This window comes from Hemiscyllium ocellatum, chromosome 20, assembly GCF_020745735.1.
Source record: "Hemiscyllium ocellatum isolate sHemOce1 chromosome 20, sHemOce1.pat.X.cur, whole genome shotgun sequence".
Taxonomy (NCBI): Eukaryota; Metazoa; Chordata; class Chondrichthyes; order Orectolobiformes; family Hemiscylliidae; genus Hemiscyllium; species Hemiscyllium ocellatum.
In genome coordinates this window covers 5,213,562-5,239,026 of record NC_083420.1, presented here as the reverse complement: position 1 = coordinate 5,239,026, position 25,465 = coordinate 5,213,562, and the positions used below count along the sequence as shown (strand labels likewise).

At 38.3% G+C, this 25,465-nt stretch overlaps 1 protein-coding gene across 2 annotated transcripts in view; it reads right to left on the bottom strand.

Moving 5' to 3' along the window:
• Positions 1–25,465, bottom strand: part of snx29 (sorting nexin 29) — a 508,092-nt gene that overhangs the window by 369,790 nt on the left and 112,837 nt on the right. For both annotated transcript variants that reach the window (XM_060840443.1, XM_060840444.1), the window contains one exon: positions 45–108. In XM_060840443.1, the coding sequence (XP_060696426.1) occupies positions 45–108 (64 nt within the window). The remainder of the gene's footprint in view (positions 1–44; positions 109–25,465) is intronic.

Here is a 25,465-nt window from a genome sequence, read left to right as displayed (position 1 = left end):
TCCATCAATATGTTCTTAACTCACTGCATGAAGATCAACAATACCTGTTTTGCTCTTCCAATTCATCTTTTCTGTTCATCATGGCTACAATGGCTTGACGTAGTTCATCTGAGGAAGCAAACCTTATGTTAACAGGTGTACTGAGAACACAACCAATACAAAAATAACTCCTTTTCAGTTGTCACAAGTTATTCAGCCAGAAACACTGGTATTTCACTTCGCCAATTATCTTTCAGAAGTCTAACTGAGAATGATTGTGCACTGGAGGACTGCAAAGAGGCTGAGATAATGCACATTTTCAAAAGATAAAGAAAACTAACCTGGGAAAATAAAAGCCAAATGCTCAAAACATCTTATCCTGGGTGGGGGGAGATGCAGAATAATTTGAGTTCATGAACTTTCGAAAGCCTTTGAAAGGTTTTCTCACTGGGGTTTGAAGAGTGGTGAACACTGAAGCACAGATTGTGGAGCAGGGTAGAAAATTACATTAAAACAAGTTAGAGGTAAGCGTCAGAGATTAGAAGGGCAGATCCTCAGTGTGAATGGAAGCAGGTAGCAGTATTCCACCACGGTTTTGTTCAGTGGCCATTTCTGCACTCTGCACACACCAAAGACAGAGACCTTGGTTAGAAAGAGTGCTATCCAAATTTGCAGAAATCATTAAAATAGAAGACAACATAAATAGTCTTAAGGGCAAAAGGAACTATGATGACACAAGAATATGGATTTGGCAAAAAAAATGGTAAACAGAATTTCATGTGAGTTCATTAAGACTACAAACTATGGTTTAAAAACAAAACAGCTTTGAATGGAACAAGATCAGCAAGGTTTCAGAATTCAGATTAACAAAGCAATATCAGGAATATCTGTAGTGCTTGAGATCTATAGCAAGTGGAATATTCAGTTTTATGGTAATACTTAGAACACTCCAGCTAAAATATTTCACACATTATTAAGTACAGAAATCATGTTGAGGCAACAAAGAGGGTACAGCGCAGATTCACCAGAATGCCATTTGGTATGAGCAAATACAAATATGAAGACTTGAAAATTTAGGACTGCTTTTGTTCAAGCAATGTGAGGAAGGGGGAGGCAATGAGTTCCTGGTATTATCGCTCAATTGCTCATCCAGAAATTTAGCTAACGTTCTGGGGACCCAGGTTCAAATCTCACCACAGCAAATGTGATTTTAATTTTTAAAAAATCCTGGAATTAAAAATCTAATGATAACCATGAATCCTTGTTGTTTGTTGGGAAAACCCATCTGTTTCACTAATGTCCTTCAGGGAGGGCAATCTGTCATCCTTACCTAGTCTGGCCTACATGTGATTCCAGATCCACGGCAATGTGGTTGATTCATAAGTGCCTTAGGGATGGGCTATTAGGGATGGACAGTAAAAGTAGAATAACAATAGAGAATAGTAGGAACCTTTCTTTACTCGGGCTAACCTGGTGACTATAGCAGGCATCATGTAAGCTTTTAAGAATAGGTTATGTTAGAGCAAAGATGAAATAAAACTGTGAGGAATAAATTTAGAAAAGAAGACTACTGTTATTATCAAAGTTTACAATGGCCACTTTACACATTTCCCCAGACATAAACGTTACTAACACTCTAATTCTTCCCTCCCCTTTTGAAGTGTTAGGGTGGACCATTGTACTTAGTTAACATGAAATGGCTTTCCGTGGTTTTTAGTTGATGTAAAAATGGTCAAAGAAGGTGGTTAGCTGAAACAGTAATTTAAACAGTCAGGATCGTGACCTTCATACTTATAGCAACTAGGGATAAAACATAAAACATCTCATAAAAATCACACAATGGGATCTTAAAAAGAAGAAGCAAAGATGCAGCCACTGCTTACAGGGAGACATCCTTCAGAGGAAACTTATAGAAGCCCCTTTTGCAAACTAAATTAAAGTTTGCTGTTTAGTATGGGATAGAAAAGGAAAAGCATGATTCACATTAGTTACGATCTTTTAAGTGATTGTAATCACACATTGTAATACAGAGACTTACATATATAAAATTGGAGTTTTAAATGTTAGAGACTTGAACGGATTTAATTATCCCGAAGACAGACAGTCTTAGATAGTCGGGAGAAGCCCATAGCCTGTTAGCAGGAAAGATTAAGTAACAGGTGCAGAAGTCAGCAGTACTGGAATGTGGTTGAATAAGGTGCATTGTGAAAACCGAATAATAGGTGATAAGGGTGTCTGGTAAACATCATGAGATCATAGCGAGGTCTATAGCTGTCCATCAACTGATCACACAGTCACATGACTGATTACATACACATCCAGTCAGGCCAATCAATAACATGATTGGTTTGCAATTGATTTGTAAATGCTAAAGGTCTGAAAGCAAACGCCTAAAAGTTTACGTCATTTCTTTGTTCAGTGAAGAAGCTTCTGGACCCTGAGAGGTTTTTTTCCCATCAATGTAACATAATAAACTCTTTGATACTGGAAGTGGACTCCAGGTGTTGAGTGATTCATTTACTCATTCTGCCCAACAGGTTAAATAAGTGGTTGAAGAAAAGGGGAAGGCAGCGCATTGAAACAGTGGGGAATATGAATTGTGACCACCTTTTACATGGGCATAGACAACGACGTGGTGACCAGTGTCTTTTTGATGTACTGTGACTTTAATCAGAAAAATATTATAAAAAGAAACCTGTTTTCTTTTACATCAGGCATAAAATCTTAGCCTGTCTACCTTCTCTAATTAGTGACATTTCTATTTGCAATTTATCACCCACTGGAGAATACAATTTAATGCCCATTTTTTCTAATCTCATCCAACATAATTTCAGGATAATTTCCAGTCTCATAGGGCTGTGCAGTACAGAAGCTTGAAAGAAATTATATTAACACAAGAGAAAAGGCAACATTAAAGACACAAAGTAACACAAAAGGGATTGTGACATGTACATGCTCACAGATTCATGATGAAAAATATAAAAACTTACATACTGCTTTATCAACAAAAGCCTCTGTGGCTTTTCAAAATGCTAACTAGGTCAGAAGTTTTGAACAGATTTTAAAGGATCTCAGAAGACACACAGTATTGCTTTCGAGACAAAATAACAGCATGAGAAAACATTATTCCAAGAGTATTAATCTGCATTAACAAGATCCTGTAGAGGTAATCAAATGTAATGTCAAAATCGAAGAGTCTAATATTTTTTGCTTTTGTTTGTAACAAGCCGACAGAGACATCTGCCCTTCTGACACATCTTGTTCTTCAATTATCTTGGGTTTAACTTGCATAGAACCAAGCCAACGATCATTGTTGGAAGCCAATAAGTATTCAAGGACTCAGGAAGCTTGAACAGTGCTTCCCCGAAGAAAACGACAACAACTGATACTAATTCCAATTGCACTGTAAGGAATGTTCATCCTTCAATAAGTTTGAAGGATGTCTTGGGGAACGGACATACTTCCTCTTGCCTGATACCTGAATGATGATGAATTACCCAGTCACCTTTGCGACTGATTTGGAAACTTGGGCTCCAACTTTTGGTGGCAGGCATAGCTCCTAGGAACTATTGAGAGTCTGCATTTTTAAAATTGATTTAAAAATCAAACCTGCACTATTAGTTTTGTTTCTTGCTTTTCTTTAGATTTTAAGTAGTACGACTGTGTCGATGGCAGAGGAAGTGAATGTATGTGTATGTTGTGCCAATCAAACAGGCTTATTTTCCCTGAATGGAGTCGCTTCATGAGTTTCTTGAGCTACACATATGCAGACAAGTGGGGAGTGTTCCACCACACCCCTGGCATGAGCACTGTAGATGATGGACAAGCTTTGGAGAGTCAGCAGGTGAATTACTCACTGTATCATTCCCAGCCTGTGAACAGTTCTTGTAGCTATAGTATTTATATGGCTAGTTCAGTTCAGTTTCTGATCAACCGGAATGAAGAGGATTGATGTGAGCAGAGCAGTGCACGTGATTTATATGGACTCCAGTAAGGCATTCGACAAGGTTTCTCATGGTAGACTGGTTAGCAAGGTTAGATCACTTGGAATACAGGGAGCACTAGCCATTTGGATACAGAACTGGCTCGAAGGTAGGTAACAGAGGGTGGTAGGGGAGGGTTGCTTTTCAGACTGGAGGCCTGTGACCACTGGTGTGCCACAAGGATCGGTGCTGGGTCTACTGCCTTTTGTCATTTATGTGAACAAAGGAGGTATAGTCAGTAACTTTGCTGATGATACCAAAATTGGAGATGTAGTGGACAGCGAAGGTTACCTCAGAGTTCAACAGGATCTTAATCAATGGGCCAATGGACAAAGGAGTGGCAAACGGAGTTTAAAATTTAGATAAATATATATGAGCTGCTACATTTTGGAGCAGCAAATCAAGGCAGGACCTATACACTTAATGCTAAGGTCCTGGGGAATGCTGCTGAACAAAGAGACCTTGGAATGCCGGTTCATAGCTCCTTGAAAGTAGAGTTGCAGGTAGATAGGATAATCAAGGAGGCCAAAAGAGAAAATGCTGGAAAATCTCAGCAGGTCTGACAGCATCTGTAAGGAGAGAAAAGAGCTGACGTTTCGAGTCTAACTGACCCTTTGTCAAAGGGTCAGTTAGACTTGAAACGTCAGCTCTTTTCTCCCCTTACAGATGCTGCCAGACCTGCTGAGATTTTCCAGCATTTTCTCTTTAGATTTCAGATTCCAGCATTCGCAGTAATTGCTTTTATACAGTCAAGGAGGTGTTTGGTATGTTTTCCTTTATTGGTCAGAGCAGTGAGTATAGCAGTTGGGAGGTCATATTGCAAATGTACAGGACATTGATTAAGAATATTGTGTGTAATTCTGGTGCCTGTGCAATAGGAAGAATGTTGTGAAACTTGAAAGGGTTCAGAGAAGATTTACAAGGATGTTGCCAGGGTTGGAGGTTTTGAGCTATAGGGAAAGGCTTAATCGGCTAGAGCTATTTTCCATGGAGCGTCAGAGGTTGAGGAGTGACCTTATAGAGATTTATAAAATCATGAAGGGGATGAATGGAGTAAATAGATAAGGTATTTTCCTTGGGGTGGGGAATCTATAACGAAATCATAGGTTGAGGGTGAGGGGAAAGATTTAAAAGGGGCCACAAAGAGGCAACTTTTTCACGCGAAGGGTGGTGCGCGTATGGAATGAGTTGCCAGAGGAAGTGATGGAGGCTAGTACAATTACAGCATTTAAAAGGCATCTGGATGGGTATGTGAATAAGAAAGATTTAAAGGGATATGGACCAAGTGCTGGCAAATGGGCCTAGATTAGTTTAGGATATCTGCCTGACATGAGCGAGTTGGACTAAAGGGTCTGTTTTCGTGCTGTACAGATGTTTAATTTGGCACAAAATTGCTCCAAATAATTCATTCATGATCCATAAAGTAAGATATTTTTCCAGTTTATTAGTCATAGAATCTGAGACAAAGGTTGGTTCATTTCCTCCTCAGATGCAGTTACCAATAAAAAAAATTGCAGTTCCTACAAATGTTCTTAGCTTCCTGGTACTTTATTGGCTGGTTTCTTGCTTACATATTGTCTGTATGTTTTTGCTGGTTAAGGCCAGTACTTTTTCCTGAGAGAGAAGTGCAGAAAACAGTTTACTTTTCTGTAATCTCACAAAAGCCCTTAGAACCTCCCATGAAATACTTGTTCCAATGTGTACTTTGGGATGGATGTGCCTATGTTAACAATGCGTCAATGACACATGGAACTCTCCCACTCTCTCTCCCCTCCCCCCACCCAAACCAAAGCATACACACCTCCCACCTCAAAGCTCTCAGCAATTAGCTTGTTCTCTCACTTTCAGCTTGAGGTGGTTTTGCATTTTTAAGCAATTTGCCTTGGTTCAGTCAAACTTGCAACAGTTTCAACCATTTGAAAGCTTTAAAAATCCTACCATCAAAATTTAAGAGGTATAGTCTCATGACACTCTCCATAAATGGCTTAGAACATATTCTTTCCATCTGTCTGTTAACTCAAAAAGGGCCAGTCAAACTCAAATACCTATTTTTCAATGCTGTACCCCAATAACAAAGTTAATAATCAGTTCTACAAGCAGCTTGACACTGCTGCTATCAGCAAAATCCTTAAGTCTTTACAGTTCATCTGCAATGAAAGCAGCTCCACTGCAAAGATAGGGAGGCCACATTGATTGCAATGAACAGTTGGAGGAATGGATGGAAAACTGGAGTGAGTTGCCATCTAGGGACACTGTCTCTGACAAAACTCTAGATACCATACAAAGTCCACGTCTTGGCAAAGCTTGCACCAAACCAAGTGCAGAAGAGCTTAACTCAGTTGCCATTAGAAAAGCCCCATGATGCTATACTGTCTGAACTCATTAACCACAGGAAATAGGCATTGCACTCTTTCACCATCAGCACAAACATCTGAGTCTCATTTTGTGATGGAGACAGTACATCAGTGTTTAGATAAAGCAAAGATTGAGAGTCTGTGGCAGAACAAAGGTGACTGCAGTGATTGCACTTCCCTAATAAGCATCATTCCTCTTTGTCAGGCTGCAAAAGCTAGCTGAATACATCTACCCCAAAATGCAGTGTGTTTTGAGAACTGGAAGATCTACAATTCATGTGATCGTCTCAGTCTAGTACCTACAAAAGAAATGCCATGAACGAAGAAGAATCTATATAATGCCTTCGTCAATCTCATTGAAGCATTCAAGTATGCAATCAAAGGCAGTCTCTTTAAGTTGCTGGAAGAAATTGGCTACCCAGTGAAACTGCTCAACATGATCCCCTCTTTCTGTGATAATATGATGGATAAGGTCAGCTGCGACAGGGAACATCAGGGTTATTTGATATCTGAATGACATCAAATGCAAAGTGGTGATCTGACGCCAACAACCTTGCCATTTTCCTTTCTTTGCTGCATCATACTCGTTCAGGTCATTGGCAGAGGGTGTCTACTATATACCAGAACTAACAGAAAGCTGTTCACAGCCTTGCTTGCCTGAGATTCAAATCAAGGTGCACTAAGTCCTTGCAGAGATTTGCATTATACTGAAGATACCACAATAGTACATTCCATAGAGAGGAATATTTCCAACAGCAAACAGACAGATTCTCAAGAGTTTGATTTAACCATCAGCATCTGGAAAACACAACTGACAATGTGATACTGAAGATTATTGAGAGCTTCGTATTTCTAGGTTCAACAACCAACAGCAATCTGTCAGTTGATGCAATGAAAAATTTGTAATTGTTTTATTCATGTTTAGTGACACTGTATGGAACAACAGCAACCTGAAGGAGAACAACACAGTGCAAATCTGTCAAACTAGCATCCTCAGTGTCGTGGTAAGATCTTCACAACCTATCCCAGCTAGGTAAAAAGGCTGAACTGTTTCTAGCTTAGCTATCTTGGATGTATTCAACATCTCTTGGCAGGACAAGATCAACATCTTGCACCACCTGAAATGTGCTAATTCCATCAGCATGTACATATTTCCATATTCATCAGATGGATGACAGCTGTAAGACCAAAAAATTTTAGCACAATGACTTAGCTACTGCATTACAACCTCCTTGGTATTTGCAAATGGCATGTGAAAATGTTGTACATTTACACAACATCTGAGACAATATCAGATGTGGGAGCTTTAAAACTAAACAAAGAACTTTAGATGCTTAAAATCAGAATCAAAAATAGAAATTGCTGAAGAAACTCAGCAGCGACTGAACTAAAAACATTATCTCTGCTCTCTCTCCACAAATGCTGCTAGAACTGTGGAAACTGTTTGGAAAGATATTGGAAGAGGTGAGCAAAGACAAAAAGCTCAGCTGGCCAACAAGAGAGGTCAGAGAAAGAGGTCCATGAATCCTGTGCTTTCTCAGCCCACTGTGTTCACCTGCATCAAACATGACATTGTTTGCCAGATTGGGACTCCTAACACACATTAGGTAAAGCTTAACACAAACAGGTGACCAATGTAGTGTGAACTGTCATCTTACAAGATGGAATTCTGACTGTTAACCATTGTAATACAATATAATCTGTGAAGGAAAACTTTCCTTTTTGAGAAATATTCCTTAAGGCTCCCTGGTTTGACAAATTCCGTCTCTCTCTCTCTCTCATCTATCATCCAACTCTATCAGTGTCAAATGGAATTAAGTACAATGCATGTTGTGCAAGGATTAGCAAACATTTTGCCCTAGTAAAACTGCTGAATAGGAAACATTTTATTTATTACAGGATCACAGCTCATGTCATAGAAATTACATGTGCCATTTCCAACACATGCATACAATGAATTATGTTATCTGTTTTTTTACATCCAAGATTGCTTTTGTGTGTATATACAGATTGGTCTCCAGGAAAACAAAATACAGCTAAACATAAAATTCAGAACAGTACTTCAAGGAAGCTCAAAAATAATTTCATCAACAGAATTTCAACCATTTTCAGGTTTATAAACACACACAATGAATTCATTACTTGGAGAAGGATAGTCTGCTATTCCCATCATGCAACTGTTAGCAATTTAAATTAGTGACCATTTGAACAATATTTTAAACTGTCAAAAGCAAATTCACAGATTTGTGACAATGACAAATGAATGAGTACAAGAAAACATGTACAATGAAATCCACTCACAAGTTTTCAAGTTTCCTGACATAATTTTTCCAAAGCAATTCACTTTAGTGCATACTTACTAATTTTTTTATCTAATAGTCACTTTTTGTAAATTTCAACTGTCAACCTACATGCAATTTCTATCCACATCTACATTCCATCACTCTGCTCTTGTTGCACAAGACAGATGGAAATGTTTGCAGCTTCTTCCAAATGGGCAATATAATCAAGGTTTCTGCAAAATTGCAACAGCCATCACTCCAGAATGTGACAGCCTTATTTTGTAATTGTACTGCGAAAAGAATATCCTAAATGTTTCCTGAAACAAACTAAGCTTCTGGAGTGAAACTCTGACAACTGGCAGTTTATTGGACTATGTTCTCTCCACTGCAAATAGGATTTGGCAGATAAGCAGAGACATTAATGCACAGTTAAAAACGATATATTCTAATCTCATTAACAAGGACCCTGACATAATCCTCAGTATCAAGCCTTTCAGTAAAACATCACAATGAGAATGAAGTATGCAGGCAGATTACAATGATAATGCTTTTCGTTGCCAAGTTAACTTGTAAATATTTTACTGAGTTTTGAAGCCAAGATTGAAGAAAATGTTCAATCAAGAAAAGTAAAGAAAAACTTAGGTGGATTACTTATTTGAAGAAAGAAGAAAACAATTGCAAGCACAGACTACTTGGCAGAATTTTTTCCTGATAGTGCTTAATTTGTAAAGCTAAGTTGCCTTCTACTGGCCAAAGGCAGACTGTTAAACTCAACAGAGTAAAAATTACATATTACATATTCAATCCATTATGGCTGCCACAGAACTTGCCTCATATTTAAATAATATTAAGATGGATTCAAGTATTTGTGCCCTGCTGCATCTTCAGCTTACTTAAAGTCTAGTATTTTTGCTAGTAGGAAAATCAATTACTATGGAGAAGATACTCTGGAACTCAAGAGTCGAGCTCAATGATGCCATTAGTGAAACTATCTACTAAATTGCTGTTTTCATTAGAAAGCAGGGATCAGTAAATTCAGTTGCATGTTTACAGTAATTTTCATGGTGCTACCCCATGAATTATAGTTCCAGAAAGACTCTGTATCTCATTAGACTGAAGGAGGGCTACACTGTCATCTTTTTCTATTCATCCTTTCCCTTTGTAATGGATTTTTATTTACAGAATGCCCAGGAAGCAGCTGCTCAAAACTGTGTTGCCTTCTACCATCCACCAGAAACTATTCTTCCAAAACAAATAGAATTGTTACCAGAACAGAGTAAAAAAAACCATCAGGGAAGATGGAAAATGCTGGGGTTACTTTCTCTGGAAAGAAAAATACTGAGGAATGACTAATAAGAGGTTTTTCAAAAATATAAAAGGACCAGATAGTGCAAACAACAAAGATGTTTTCATTTGTGAGGACAATAAAAACAAGGGACCAGGAATATAGGACAGGCAATAGTAAACATCTTTATCCAGAAAGTGATTAGAATGTGGAACTCATTACCATGAGGATTATTTGAGGTTTTGACAGCATTGATGTAATAGGTAGCTAAACACATGAAGAAAGGAGGATATACTTGACAAGAGGGAAGCGGCTCTTGTGAAGCACTAGCACTGGAATGAGTTTGTTGGATATAAAAGCGTATTTCCCGTGTTGTGCTCTGATGTTCTTACCATCATTCATGAAATATATATACTTTTGGCAAAAGATGAGATAAACAAATTAAGAGTACAGTTTACATCCTTGACATAAATTCCACTTTGATGTGTAATTTTACCAAGCTAAAATTATTTTAAAGACAGAAAAATTAAACTCAATGCCTATTTATAGTAAACTATAGAAGTGAGACTCCGAGTCAAACAATATATAAAGGAAACAGACTTTAACATTTCCAAAAAAACCAATCTGACCAACAAAAATATAGTGATATCGAAAAGTTAGAAACAAAGCAGACTCTACTGCCAGCTGAGATATCTTGGGCCGTTACACAATCCTTGGGCCACATGGGTTGAATACAATGGTAATGGTAATGGTCACTTTAAGAACAGGCTGAAATGGAAGACACTTCTGTGAAATCTGCCTCTTACTTTGTCTCTCTCAGTGACTGGCCATCAAATTAATAAAATCTCCTGTTAATTCAGGCACCTTGAAATTTGATCCCATTGAAATATTGCAATATATGAAGTTGTGATAACATATCTAAAGCCCAATCTGAAATGACCCAACCACTGTCTGAGTCAGTCTTTTATTTTACTGAGCCAAAAATAACAAATAAACCTATTATTATCACACTAGACACACTACCCCCTACCTACAAACCATTTAAATGTTTGACCCTGACTGCAGCAATATGATAGACAGTAACATATAATTGTATCTGTGTGGATCTCTTTCAATGGCTCTTTTCATTATTACTGACAAAAAGAAGAACCTGACTTCCAGACACTTAGAATGCAAATGAATGTTTCTATAAATATGGAGACTAAACTGCACAAAGCTTGCCAGGTGTAATCTCACTGATGAAGGGCTTATGCCCGAAACACCGATTCTCCTGCTCCTATGATGCTGCCTGACCTGATGCGCTTTTCCAGCAACACATTTTTCAGCTCTGATCTCCAGTATCTGCAGTCCTCACTTTCTCCTAATCATCTCACTACATACTTGTACAATTGTAGAAGGATTTCTTTAAACTTGGACTTCAGTCCCTTTGTTTGCAATGCTCCTTGTTGATTACTTGCTATACCTGCATGCTAATTTTCTGTGTTTCCTGTACGGTACAGTTAGTAAGTTCGCAGATGACACCAAAGTTGGAGGTGTAGGGGACCGCGAAGAGGGTTACCTCAGATTACAACAGGATCTGGACCAGATGGGCCAATGGGCTGAGAAGTGGCAGATGGAGTTTAATTCAGATAAATGCAAGGTGCTGCATTTTGGGAAAGCAAATCTTAGCAGGACTTATACACTTAATGGTAAGGTCCTAGGGAGTGTTGCTGAACAAAGAGACCTTGGAGTGCAGGTTCATAGTTCCTTGAAAGTGGAGTCACAGGTAGATAGGATAGTGAAGAAGGCGTTTGGTATGCTTTCCTTTATTGGTCAGAGTATTGAGTACAGGAGTTGGGAGGTCATGTTGCGGCTGTACAGGACATTGGTTAGGCCGCTGTTGGAATATTGTGTACAATTCTGGTCTCCTTCCTATCGGAAAGATGTTGTGAAACTTGAAAAGGTTCAGAAAAGATTTACAAGGATGTTTCCAGGGTTCGAGGATCTGAGCTACAGGGAGAGGTTGAACAGGCTGAGGGTGTTTTCCCTGGAGCGTCGGACGCTGAGGGGTGACCTTATAGAGGTTTACAAAATTATGAGGGGCATGGATAGGATAAATAGACAAAGTCTTTTCCCTGGGGTGGGGGGGTCCAGAACTAAAGGTTTATGGTGAGAGGGGAAAGATATAAAAGAGACCTCAGGGGCAACTTTTTCACGCAGAGGGTGGTACGTATATGGAATAAGCTGCCAGAGGATGTGGTGGAGGCTGGTAGAATTGCAACATTTAAGAGACATTTGGATGGGTATATGAATAGGAAGGGTTTGGAGGGATATTGGCCGGGTGTTGGCAGGTGGGACTAGATTGGGTTGGGACATCTGGTCGGCATGGATGGGTTGGACCGAAGTGTCTGTTTCCATGCTGTACATCTCTATGATTCTATGACTCTAAGTGCAGGCAAGTACCTCGAGATATCAACATTTATAAATTTTATATATTTTTAGTTCTCAATACCAAAGTGAATTTCTTCCACTTCCTAACATGGTACTCCATAAGCCACCTTATTTACCATTCACTCAATCTGTCCATGTCTTTGTGGAGTGTCTTTCCATTACACACACTTCATCTAAATCTTCAATCATGTATTGCAGCACTGATGTCTGCAGTGCCTCCTCTTTTACAACCTGCTAAGTAAAGAATGCAATGTTTATCTCTACTGCTTAGCATACTTTGAAATAATATTTTATGATCTTGCGTTAGCTACTGTTTTGAACAATTTAATTTTAATTTCTGTTATAGAGATAATTAACAAGGCAGCTTGCTTATGAGGAACTGGCCTTACTGGCTTAAATTGCCTTAAGGTGCGATGTGTATTTATACAATGTGTAATTTAACAGAATTAAGAACTACAGATGCTGGAAATGAAATAAAAACAGGAGGTGCTGGAGAAAGTCAGCAGAGAAACAAAGTTAACATTTCAAGTCCAAGTCCATATCATAATAGGTCTGTTGAAGGGTCACATTGGACTTGAACATTAACTAGTAAGTTAACAGTTTGAACTGGGTACGATTCCTACCTTTAACCAAAAAGGTTTGTATTATGAATAGGTTTTACATTACTAATTGTCTTAATTCTTCAACTGTGGAATAAAATACCAATACTTTAAAAAGGACATCCCGATATTTTTCAAGAAACAACTGTACTTGATTGCTTTAGTACTCCTGGGAATGTCAGAAAAATGGTTTAGCAATACTTGACATGATAGATAAGATTATATTTAGATTAGATTCCCTAGAGTATAGAAACAGGCCCTTCAGCCCAACAAGTCCACACCGACCTTCTGAAGAGTAACCCACCCAGATCCATTTCCCTAATCTTTATTCACCCCTGACACTTGTATAGCACTTTCATTTGAAAGGATGTGTCACCAGTTAACACAATTAAATATTAGTTCCTGGGCCTAGCGAATAGGAGATGGGTATTTGTTTAGTCTATCATGACTCTAATTGCACAGGTTTGGTGACACCTGATGACCCTCATCTTAAGCCAATGGAAAGCGTTAATGTGAATCATTTCTTAATAAGGAATAATACACCCCCTGAATAACAGATGGAAATTCAAGTGTTCTTTTTGACGTAGCTTTACCACAGCTTGAGTTGTACAGTTACTTGCTTACATCAATTCAGAGATCAAAGAAAGGAATCACCTATAATGACAACAATCTAGGAATCCCACGCATTGAGGATAAGAAACTTCTGTGTTGTCTTCATTGCTTTTTTTAAAAAAAATAACAGGTTTAATGGTCAACTAAAGTACATGAGGCTCTCTGCTTCCTGTCCAATGACAATTAGTTCAATTGGCTTTGTGGCTAGTTTGGAATGCAAAATGCAACTGGCTTCTGGTCATTTTATGTCTATATAAGTTTCACTGTCCCCCATTATTTAAGTATATAGCCATTATTTAATAATAAAGTCATTTTCAATACAAGTGCATCAAGACAAGCCCCAAAATCTGTCTTCACCTGATGCCAAGCCAAATGCAGGTCTGAATATTGAACAGTGATTCAGACAGTACCAGCTGTGCACAAGTTCTCAGAAAATCAAACAAGTCATATTATGCACTGTTTCAATTCAAAACTCACTGAATATATTCCTTTAGCCAAACGTGAAAGACAGCAAATGCCCGATAACCAGGTTTGTACATCCACTTAGCAGTAACACAGAGCTGTTCTACACTCTTAGGTTTATTCAGCATATTAGATAGGAAAATTAATGGATTGACATTGAAGAATATGTCAGGGTATAAGATTGCATGGGGCCAATACAAAAGAAATTTCAGCATACAAGACTTAGTTATGCTAGGTAAAAGTACATATAACTTCATATCAATGACAACCACCTGATGAAAGGAGCTAGTGCTTCCAAATAAACCTGTTGGACTATAACCTGGTGTTGGGTAATTTTTAATTCTGTCCACCCCAGTCCAACATCAGCACCTCCAAATCATTCAGATCAATACATCAAGAGGGAGAAAATTCTAGTGAAGTTCTTATTTGAACTTTAAATTACTTGCACGAGATACTGGAATGCAGTTCTTGAACATTTATTAACATCAGTAGCTGGTTATGTCAGGAAAAATATTTTGAACCCCCCAGAGCCAACACTAAATACTCTCCAAGTACAAATGCAGGGACAAAGCACTGTTCTCTAACCCATTACAACGTACCATCTTTCAAATCTCAGAATAACACAACCAGCTATCTAGTTGAAAAGACTAGTTCCCTGTATTGCATGCCTACCAGTGCCCATTTACAGGTAGATCTACACTTGTGACGTCTGCGGCTATGAGAACTTTACCTTTACTATAGTTTCGTAAGTGAATTCACAAAAAGACTTCCTTAAAAGTAGATTCTAGCATTTTTCCAGTTTTATCGCTTCCTTACTTCTTGAATAGTACTTGTGTATTTGCTGACTTCCTAATTACCGGGACAATTCTAGGATCAAGGACATGTCATTGAGTACTAAAAGATACCACAGGAAGAACGAAAGGTATCCATACCTGGTGTTGTGTGATTTTTAACTTTATCCATACCAAACTTCACAATTGCTACAAAAAAGGACTGTGGACATACATTGTATAAATCTTCAAAAAAGCTTAGGATTCAGTTAACCATTGGCATAGGTTTGATAATGCATTCAGGGACAGAAGTTTTGATTTTCATTATGTATCATAAATCACACAAGTGTGAAATCACCTTTCGTGATGCATAGTCATGCACCCTGTGCACATCAATTCTACCTTGCACCGGGTCATGTAAGATACAAGCAGTAACGGATAATGTACTGAAAATACAAGCAGCTGGTGTAATTCAACTTTAAGTCACAACTGGAAGGAAATGAATAAAATATAACAAACTTCAAGCAAACTTTTATCTCAGAATGGCTTCTTGCCCTTCACATTAAAATAGCTGTCAAATATGTGAGCACAGTTCGTGGCATTAGTTATAAGAATTGAAATGGATCAAATTCCTGGCTCAAAAATTCTCAAACTCCTGCTCCCTTAAGTTCCATTCCAGAACTTCAATGCTTTCCATTTTCCCTTCCCATGCTACAAAAAGAGGGATTTATGAACAGTCATATTCCAACATCTTGAAGAAATCACAAAGTTCTTCAAGTGAATACTGGACGCCTTGACATCTATCAAAATATATTCATCTGGTGGAATAGTGTAGATTAGATGGGCTTCAGATCGGTTTCACAGGTCGACACAACGTCAAGGGCTGAATGGCCTGTACTGTACTATATTGTTCTATGTTCTATGGGGTTACAACATGAGAATTTTGGGACAGTGGAAACTATCCTCAACATTTGTCTTTTCCTTCCCTCACACCTTCTTAAATAAAGTGTAACTGCAAAAACGCTAGTGCCAATGCAGAGGAAAACATGACAATTCATGTTTGTGGCAGTCAACTGAAAAGGTCTCTGAATGTTCTGAATCATAATCTGGAAAGAACTGACTATCTTATTCCTGATGAAGGGCTTATGCTCGAAACGTCGAATTCTCTATTCCTGAGATGCTGCCTAACCTGCTGTGCTTTGACCAGCAACACATTTGCAGCTATCTTACCATTACCAAAACTTGAAGTTAAATAATTACTAAATAAATGCACTGATTATGTAAATCCTATATTTATTTGTCAGAAAAGCATCTGAAAACAAAGAAATTTAAAGAATTTATATCTAGAAATCTGACATGCTGGTTGAAAGTGAAAGAGGGTGACCTCTACTTTTGGAAAATACTTTGTACAACATTAAGTACAGACTGGAGAGATTAAATAAGTAACTGCATTTCCTCAAATAAAAGAGCGCTTTTCATTTTTCAGGACAGTCATCCCCAGCTTAAAGATCCCCATCTTCAATAGTATTATTTAGCAGAGCAGAAAAAAGATCCTAGTTCTCACACATAAATACAAACATTATTCAAAAGGATGGCAGTTCACTGTTGATATGGAAGGAGTATGCTCAATTGGATCCTTTTTTGTTCGGTGTCTCTCATAGGTCATTGGATTAAATCCTGGAACTCCCTTCCTACCAGCATTGTAGATGTACATACACAAGGTAGACCGCAGCTCACCAGCACCTTCTTAAGAAAAGTTAGGGGTGGGCAACAAATGTCGGCCTTATCAGTGATTCTCTCATCTCATGAAGGAACAGCAAAAAGACAATGCAGTTACACACAAGTTGAATACGGCATTCAAAGAATCATAGATAGAACAATAGCATAGTAACAGATGGTCCAACTTATGTGGCCTACGCCCATGTTTATGAAGCACACAACTCCTCCTCCAATCTAGCAATCTCTCCCTAACTTGTCCTGATATCCCTCTATTCCCTTGAACCTTATGCATGCATTTTGCTATCCCTTAAATGCACCAAGCAATGTGCTTTAATAGTTCCTTTTTCTCACTGTGTTCAGTGTAAGGAAATACTTAAGTTATTTATCTGACATTTAATGGCTATCTTACAATTATTCCCTCACGTTTTGGACTGAAAAGTGAAAACAGTTTCTTCATCATACTGAACCATTCATAACTTTGAAAATCTCAAACAGGTTTTTTTCTTTGTCTTCCAGAGGTAACACTCCCAATCTGATCAATAACTTCAAAAGTTGCATTCATTTAATTTTGGCAACATACTTTAAAATACTTTCAATGCTTATCCAATCCTACAGGAGCTCTGCAGCTCATGCGGCCATCAGGGGGCCATCTCTCACTGGTCATTATTTGCTTTTTAAAAGAAGTAACATGACATATTTTTCATAATTTTCACAAGAACCTTGCATTTAATTTCTCATTTGCACTGTGGATAGAAATGTGCTGCTACACAACATAACACCCGATTTAGTATCATCCTCAATCAACTCTCCTTCAGCATGTCAAATCTGAAATGAACTGAAATGATCAAGAACACGGATGATGAATGTGCTTGCTCCACTGTTGAATTGCCTCTATGTTAAATCTGTCAAAATTATGTATCAAATTAATCTGGAATAATGCAGTTTTCTAACATAAAGCTAGACATATTTTGAACAAACTACTCCAAATGATTTGTCATCTCTCAATTCTCAGTCTGATAAGAGCAGATAGCAAAATAAATGTAAAAGAAAATATCCACAAAGTTTTTCAGAATTAAGTAAACAGTGCCCCTTTACTCAACCAAGTTATGAGTTTGACACAGTTAATCTTTATTGTGCGTATAATGGAATTTGAACGATAGAGACTCATGAACACAAAATTGCTTCCTTCAATACCACAAGCAGGATTTCATATAACTACATTACACAGAATATTTAACACAGAAACTGACCGTTCACTCCAACCATCCATGCTGGTATGGACATTGCATATAGCACCCTCCCATTCTCACTCATTCAATTCTATCAAAACAACCTTCAATTTCCTACTTCCTCATTTATTTATTTAATTCAATCATTTTGTTATTGACCTGAACTACTCTCCTTGTAGTGCCAGTTCCACATTCTTATTTTTTCTTGGTAAAGAAAATTGTTCCAAATTCCATATTTCACAAAGTATTTATTTTCTCGGAGTTGAGAAAATCATATAAATAGTCTACTCAAAATGCAGAACTTAAAAACCACAGAAACTGGCACTCCACGTAAATCGGTTTATCCAACAAAATGCATAATTGAGTGAGATGAAACACAGTTGCTCGCCAGATTCCCTGGATAGTGAGCTACCAGTCTCAGGCAAGCAGTCACAGGGAGGTGTTTAATTATTACTAAATGCTTCGCCATGGGTGAGACAAAAGAAAAATTAAATCAGATTTGGAGTGCTTCGAAGATGCTCTTCTGCATTTTGAATTGGCTGGTTAACAGAACCAGATGCAGATGTTGTTTCAGAAGTACCCTAACCCTAACCCTAACCCTATCGCTCTTATTCCTGATGAAGGGCTTATGCTCGAAACGTCGAATTCTCTATTCCTGAGATGCTGCCTGGCCTGCTGTGCTTTGACCAGCAACACATTTGCAGCTGTGATCTCCAGCATCTGCAGACCTCACTTTTTACTCAGAAGTGGTCCAACTAACTTTCGCTGAAGTACCACGTGCAACCAACGAGCACTAGAGAAGGGAAGCAAATAAAAATACAAAATCTGAATAATATGAAGATAAAAATGAAGAGAGAGAGAAAAGGAAAGAAAAACAAGAAACCTTCTACAGGGTAGATGTGACCAGTTTTGTTTTTGTTTATTCATGAGATGAGGGCATCGCTGACTACGCCAGTATTTTTACCCATCACTAATTGCCCAGATGGCAGTTAACCACATTGTTGTAAGTCTGCAGTTACATGAAGGCCAGACCAGGTAAGGATAGAAGTTTCCCTAAAGGACATTAATGAACCACTTGGGGTCTTTTTTCCGACAATCAGCAATGGTTTTTCTGTCATTATAAGACTCTTATTTCCAGATTTTTATTGAATTCAAACTCCAACATCTGCCATGATGGGATTCAAACATAAGTTCTCAGAACATTAGCTGGGTCTCTGGATTAACAGTCCAGCGATAATATCTCCAAGCCATCACCTCCCTCTGCAGAGATACTTAAAAGACAATTCTGCAGAGATATCATGGATATTAAATTCTTAACTATGTACCCAATCAAGCCACATTTCAAATTATTGATATTCCAGACTAAGTTTCCCATGGATGTCTGGAATGGCCCAGCCATCTTGGATTATTCTAGTGGACATTGTAGCAGTCAGTATGAGCACAGTGTTACAGGCCTGGAAACTACTTGTGTTCAGGTTGTGTATTTTTGATACAAAAGATAAAACTCAAAACAATGAATAAAAACATGAGTGATTTCAAGAATTCAGCAAGTGATGACTGGTTTCATCTATGACGTTGGGTGTAGGAGTAGTATGACTCCCATTTTACTGGCCTGAATTCTAACTTCAATCAACAGTCAGTTCTTCACCTTTCTTCTAACTATCCTTAAATTCAATTAAGAATTAAGTGTTAAAAAAAAGACAAGCACCCAGGTGTTAATGTTTACACCAGCTGTCAAGAATGATGCAGTCATACTATGAAGCTCATTAAATCAAAATGACTTAAAGGTATAAAAGGGAATAAAATCTTGAATTCACACCAAAATGTAAACTGACACCTGATCACACACAAATATGTCCTGTAACATATACTCTTTTATCATTTATGTAACTGTAATGTGGTCATAATGATATAACATGAAGGCACAAGCTATCTGCAATCAGTTTGAACGAAAGCTACAAAAATCTGGCATGAACTTGGTTGCACTGCTACAAATACAGACAAAATACAATTGCACCTCCTACTGGATTTTTCTTTGGTTACAATCTTCAGCACATACCGGCTGTTAACTAGAATTTCATTTTAAGATTGCCACCTTGCCCAGACAATTTGACAGCAATTTCTGTACAGCTAGCTGAACATGGATATTCCACAAGCTAATATTGCTGCAATAAACTGACAACTCTAATTTAATCTGGATGTCAAATAAACTCTCAGTTAAAATTTTCAAGTACTGCAGTGACAAGTATAAATTAATTAGTCAATTATACTTGGACATTTGAAATCCAGTATTTTTTCAAAGCACAGAAGCAGATTTTAGTTGATGTAACGCTTCTTTTTGTTTCCTTTATAATGCCTTTATTTCCTTAACAGCATTGCAAGGATATAGATTTCAGTGATATGGACTATTCTCCCAAACTCTGCATCAATGTCAGCATCATGGAGTCATTACTTCAGCACAAAACTTCCTATACTGTACTTCCCAACAACATACCTCAGGACACCCATGTTGCAGCAGTATATTTCAATTCTGCACACTGGGTCTCTTATGAAGTTAGGCAAAAGCAGCTCTGGACACGACAAGCCAATTAAAGGGGAGGCAACATTTTTTGTTTTAAACAAAATAAGCTACATTGGATCCTGATAACCATAGGAAGTGATTCACTATAATGCACAAGATTTCTTACAATATAAGAGAATATTAAACTAATTCTTTGTCTCCCGCATCCCCACAGAAATTAAAAATGGTGTATAGAATACACTTTGGCATTATTAATGCAATCAACACAGTGTCTGTGTAATTATCCAGTTTAATCATCATTTGCCACTCTTTCATTTATTAGTACAGCAGATTATCTTTAATTGGAATAATTTGCCAAACTGAAATACGTAGAAGGTAACAGCCTGGAATTTGTGAATGTCAAGGTGGAGGGACTGTCCGTGCTCACCATTACTATGATCCAAACTTTACAATATCTTCTGCATATGGGCAATGTGGAACTATGCTCCTCAAGAGAGTAAACTGCTGCATTTTCACAGATACAATCAATCCAGAATCAGTGATTTAACATATCGTCAGTTTACACAATATTCATAATGCAAAAATCATGGAAAAAAAAGAAGCCTTGATGAATGAGCTTTGATTGAGTTTTTAGCAGGTACTAAAGAAATATTACTGAACACCCTATCTGGTCCTGAAAAACTAAGTGTGGAATGTTATTCAGTTAACTCCACTGCACAATAAAGATGCCAGGATTACTGGAATTAAACATCATAAATGCTTTTATGATTATTATAGGTTCAACCTTGATCACATGTATACAACCTAATCCTTAGCTTGATTTCAGTAAAATCACTGAAAAGTGAATTGTATTCCATACTTTGCACTTCTTTGTATGCTGTGAAAAGTCTTCAATCTGTCTGGCTGCTCACCTTGCTTGGTATCTTCCCTAATTCTGACTATGATCAATTCCCTATGAATGGCACGAGATTAAACTCAGGCACTATATTGATAATGTTACTGGGATAGTATTCCAAAGACCCCAAGCTAATGTTCGGAAACAGGAATTCAAATCCCGCCATAGTATTTGGTGGAACCCTAGTTTAATCAATGTATCTAGAATTAAAAACCTACTGGCCTTGATAGTAAATCTTTCATTTCATGAAAAGTACTTTAAGGATAGGGATAATGATAGTCTAGATCCTGCTAAATCTTTGTGGGCAGCTTTCTTTGGTGTCACTGAAAATCACCAACTCTTTGCTGCTGTGTTCTGACAAAAATCAGCAACAATGAATACTTGGGAACACTACAACATTAAAATATAAACCAAGTTGTTCAGATAATTTTCTGAATGACAGCAACAAAAGTTTTGTAATTACCAATCATTCATAGACAAATCAAAACTACTCTGAAATATCAGACGTGCTATCAATTTTCCAAATTAGATCATCTCTAGTCCAGGTGTGCTTTCTTGTATGGAGTCAAGTGAAACCATTCACGGTGGCACCCTTAAGTCTAATCCTATCAGTTTCAGTTTTACAACCATGTGCTTTGGAATTCCAAACACAAATAGGTGCCATTAGATAACTGTGCTTTTCATATTTCACCTGACGAAACAGCAGCACTCCGAAAGCTTGCGACTATAACCTGTTCTTGTGTAACTTCTGACTTTTCATAAAAGACAGAGTCTTTCATTTGTATTTTGGGCCATGACAATAGATGTTTTCAGGGAAAGTCTGAACTGGTTGGAGTAATTAAATACGGATAGTGTGTATCATTGTCCAACATGATCAAAAGCCTGTCAGTAATGTTATTCTGTTCAGTGAAGACAGATAAAAGTTGTTAAAACTAAGCATATTGGGTACATTTATTATTTTGCCTGACAAATTTATTTCAACACAGAAATAAAAGCAGGAGTAGATCCATTGGTCCACTGTGCCTATTCCATCATTCAGGATGCTCATGGTCTTGAGTTCACTCTCCTATCCATACCTCATATCCTTTGATGCTGAGATACTAAAAATCCATCCATATCAACCTTCAATGTATTCAAGGCTGGCTGGTAGGATAATCTGTGAGGAGTATGCAGAAATATGTGATTTGGACATACTGAATGAATACATAAATGTATGACAGGTGAAGTATCATGTGGATAAGTGTGAGGTCATCTACTTTGGTAACAAAAATAGGAAGGCAGATTATTATCTGAATGGTGATGGACCGGGAAAGGCGGGGGGGGTACAATGAAATCTGGGTGCCCCTGTACACAAGTCACAGGAAGTAAACAGACAAATGCAGCAGAACATGAAGATGTGAGTATAGGAGCAGGAATGTTTTGCTTCAATTAGGCTTGGTGACACTGCACCCAGGAATACTGTGTGCAGTGCTGGTCTCCTCAGTCCCGGAATACAGAAGCGATGTATGAATAAAGACTGGCCAAGTGAGAATATATATTTCCTGTACTTTAGAAGAAGGGGGACTTCATAGAAACATATAAAATTCTCACAGTTCTAGAAGGGTAAAGGCAGGAAGGATGTTCCCGATTCCCGGAGAGTACAGAATGAAGGGTCACAATGTAAGGATACAGGGTAGGCCATTTGGGACAGAAATGAGGAGCAATTTCTTCACCCAGAGAGTTTAGATTAGATTACTTACAGTGTGGAAACAGGCCCTTCAGCCCAACAAGTCCACACCGACCCACCGAAGCACAACTCACCCAGACCCATTCCCCTACATTTACCCCTTCACCTAACACTACGGGCAATTTTTACCTAATTCACCTAACCTGCACATTTTTGAACTGTGGGAGGAAACTGCAGCTCCCGGAGGAAACCCAGGCAGACACAGGGAGAATGTGCAAACTCCACACAGTCAGTCGCCTGAGACGGGATTTGAACCCTGGTTTCTGGCGCTGTGAGGCAGCAGTGTTAACCACTGTGACACCAAGCCTATGGAATTTACTGCCAACGAAAGCTGTTAAAGCCTAAATACTGAATACTTTCAAGAGGAGTTGGATATGTTTAGCCTAAAGGGATCAAAAGGCATGAGGAGAACACAGGAACAGGGTGCCTAATTGGATGATCAGACATCATACTGAATGGCCGAACAGGCTCAAAGGACAAAAGGCTTACTCCTGCTCCTGTCTTCTCAGTTTCTATGTTTCAAGATGGAGTATTGATAACATTCTGGAGTAAAGAATTTAAAACTGTTCTCACTCATCTTAGTCCTAAATAACTGGCTGCTTGTCTTGAGACTGCACCTGTGTTTTACACTCCCTGACCGTAGAAACAATATCTCAGTGTATACCTTATCAAGCCCCGTTATGGTTACGTACATTTCACTGAGATCACCTCATATTCTTCTAAACTCCAAGAAAAAAGACCCAATTTGCTCATTGTATGACAGTCCTTTAATCGTAGGGACTTTTACTAGTGTAGTTTTACTCTTCCACCTCTAATGAAAGTACATCTTTTCATAAATGTGGAGACTAAACTTACATACTAATATGTGGTCTTGCTAAAATTTTAACAAAGCCTCTTTTCCTATGCTCCAATCTCCTGGTAATAAAGGCTAACATACCATTCCCTTTCTAAATTATGCCTATACCTACATTTTAACTATCTGCATTCTTTTTATGGGAACAGACTTTTTTTTAAACTTCAACATTTCAAATCTGTTTCAAAATATGTTACCAATTATAATCCACTCCACATGATATCAAAAAACAGCTGAAGACACTAGGTACTGATAAGGATATAAGCCGTGATAATATTCTGACAGCTGTGTTGAAGACTTGCGCTTTGGAAGTAGCTGCATCCTGAACTAGACTGTTCCAACACAAGTACAACACAAGCACCTATCCAACGTTGTGGCAAATTGCCAGGTATATCCTGTCTATAAAACACAGGACAAATTCAAGCAGTCAATTACCATTCTATCAAGCTGTTCTCAGACATCAGCAAAGTGATGAGAAGTGTCATTGCAAGCACTGCTTGATAACATTATCAAAGGAATAACATGCTTGCTGACACTGTTTGGATTCTGCCAGGAACATTCAGTCTTGGTCCAAACATAGACAAAAGTGCTTAACTCCAAAGGTGTCATGCCTGTAATTGTCCTAGACATCAAGACATCATTCGATCAAGTGAGGTATCAAGGAGCCTGAGGAAAACCGAACTCAACTGGGAATCGGGTGAAGTCATTCTTAATACAAAAGTTGTGGTTGTTGGAGGTGAGTCAACTTAGCACAAAGCTAAGTTGTATGAATTCCTCAGTATCCTAGGCTCAGCCATCTTTAGCTCCTTCAACTTCCCTCCATCATAAGATTATAAAGTGGAGATTATATAGTGTGATTATTTGTCAGCCTAAATCTAGATATTGTCTGGGACTTGCTGCATATGGACATGGACTGCTTCAATATTTGAGTTGTCACGAATAGTGCTGAGTATCAAGGTCATTATTGAAGCTTAACACCATTCAGGATAAAGCAGCCTGCTTGATTGGAAATCCATCCACCACCTTCAGCATTTACTTCCTTCACCACTGAAGCACAGTGGCACCAATGTACACCATTCAGAAGATACACTGCAGTAAATCACCATGTTTCCTTCAACAACACCTTCCAAACTAGCAACCTCTACCATCCAGAAGGACAAAGGCAGCAGATGCATTGGAGCACTACTTCTGCAAATTTCTGTCCCAGTCACACACTGTCCAGATTTGAAGATATATCACCATCCCTTCAGTCTCGTTGGGTCAAAGTCCTGGAACACCCTTCCTATCAACCCTGTGAGAGTCCCTACACACAAGGTTCAAGAAGACATCACAACAAAATGTCCTCAATGACAATTAGGGACAGTCAATAAACACAAGTCAATTTCGTCCACATGCCATGAATGAATAATAAACAACATATTACTTGAGGAGTACAGAATAAAATATCATGCTGACTACAAGTCAAAATATTTTATTTTCTAAACCTTGATAGGCAGAATTTTTCTTTAGCTGAAAATGTGTTGCTGGTCAAAGCACAGCAGGTCAGGCAGCATCTCAGGAATAGGGAATTCGACGTTTCGAGCATAAGCCCTTCATCAGGAATGAGAGAGAGTAGCCAAGCAGGCTAAGATAAAAGGTAGGGAGGAGGGACTTGGGGGAGGGGCGATGGAGGTGGGATAGGTGGAAGGAGGTCAAGGTGAGGGTGATAGGCCGGAGTGGGGTGGGGGCGGAGAGGTCAGGAAGGAGATTGCAGGTTAGGAGTGCGG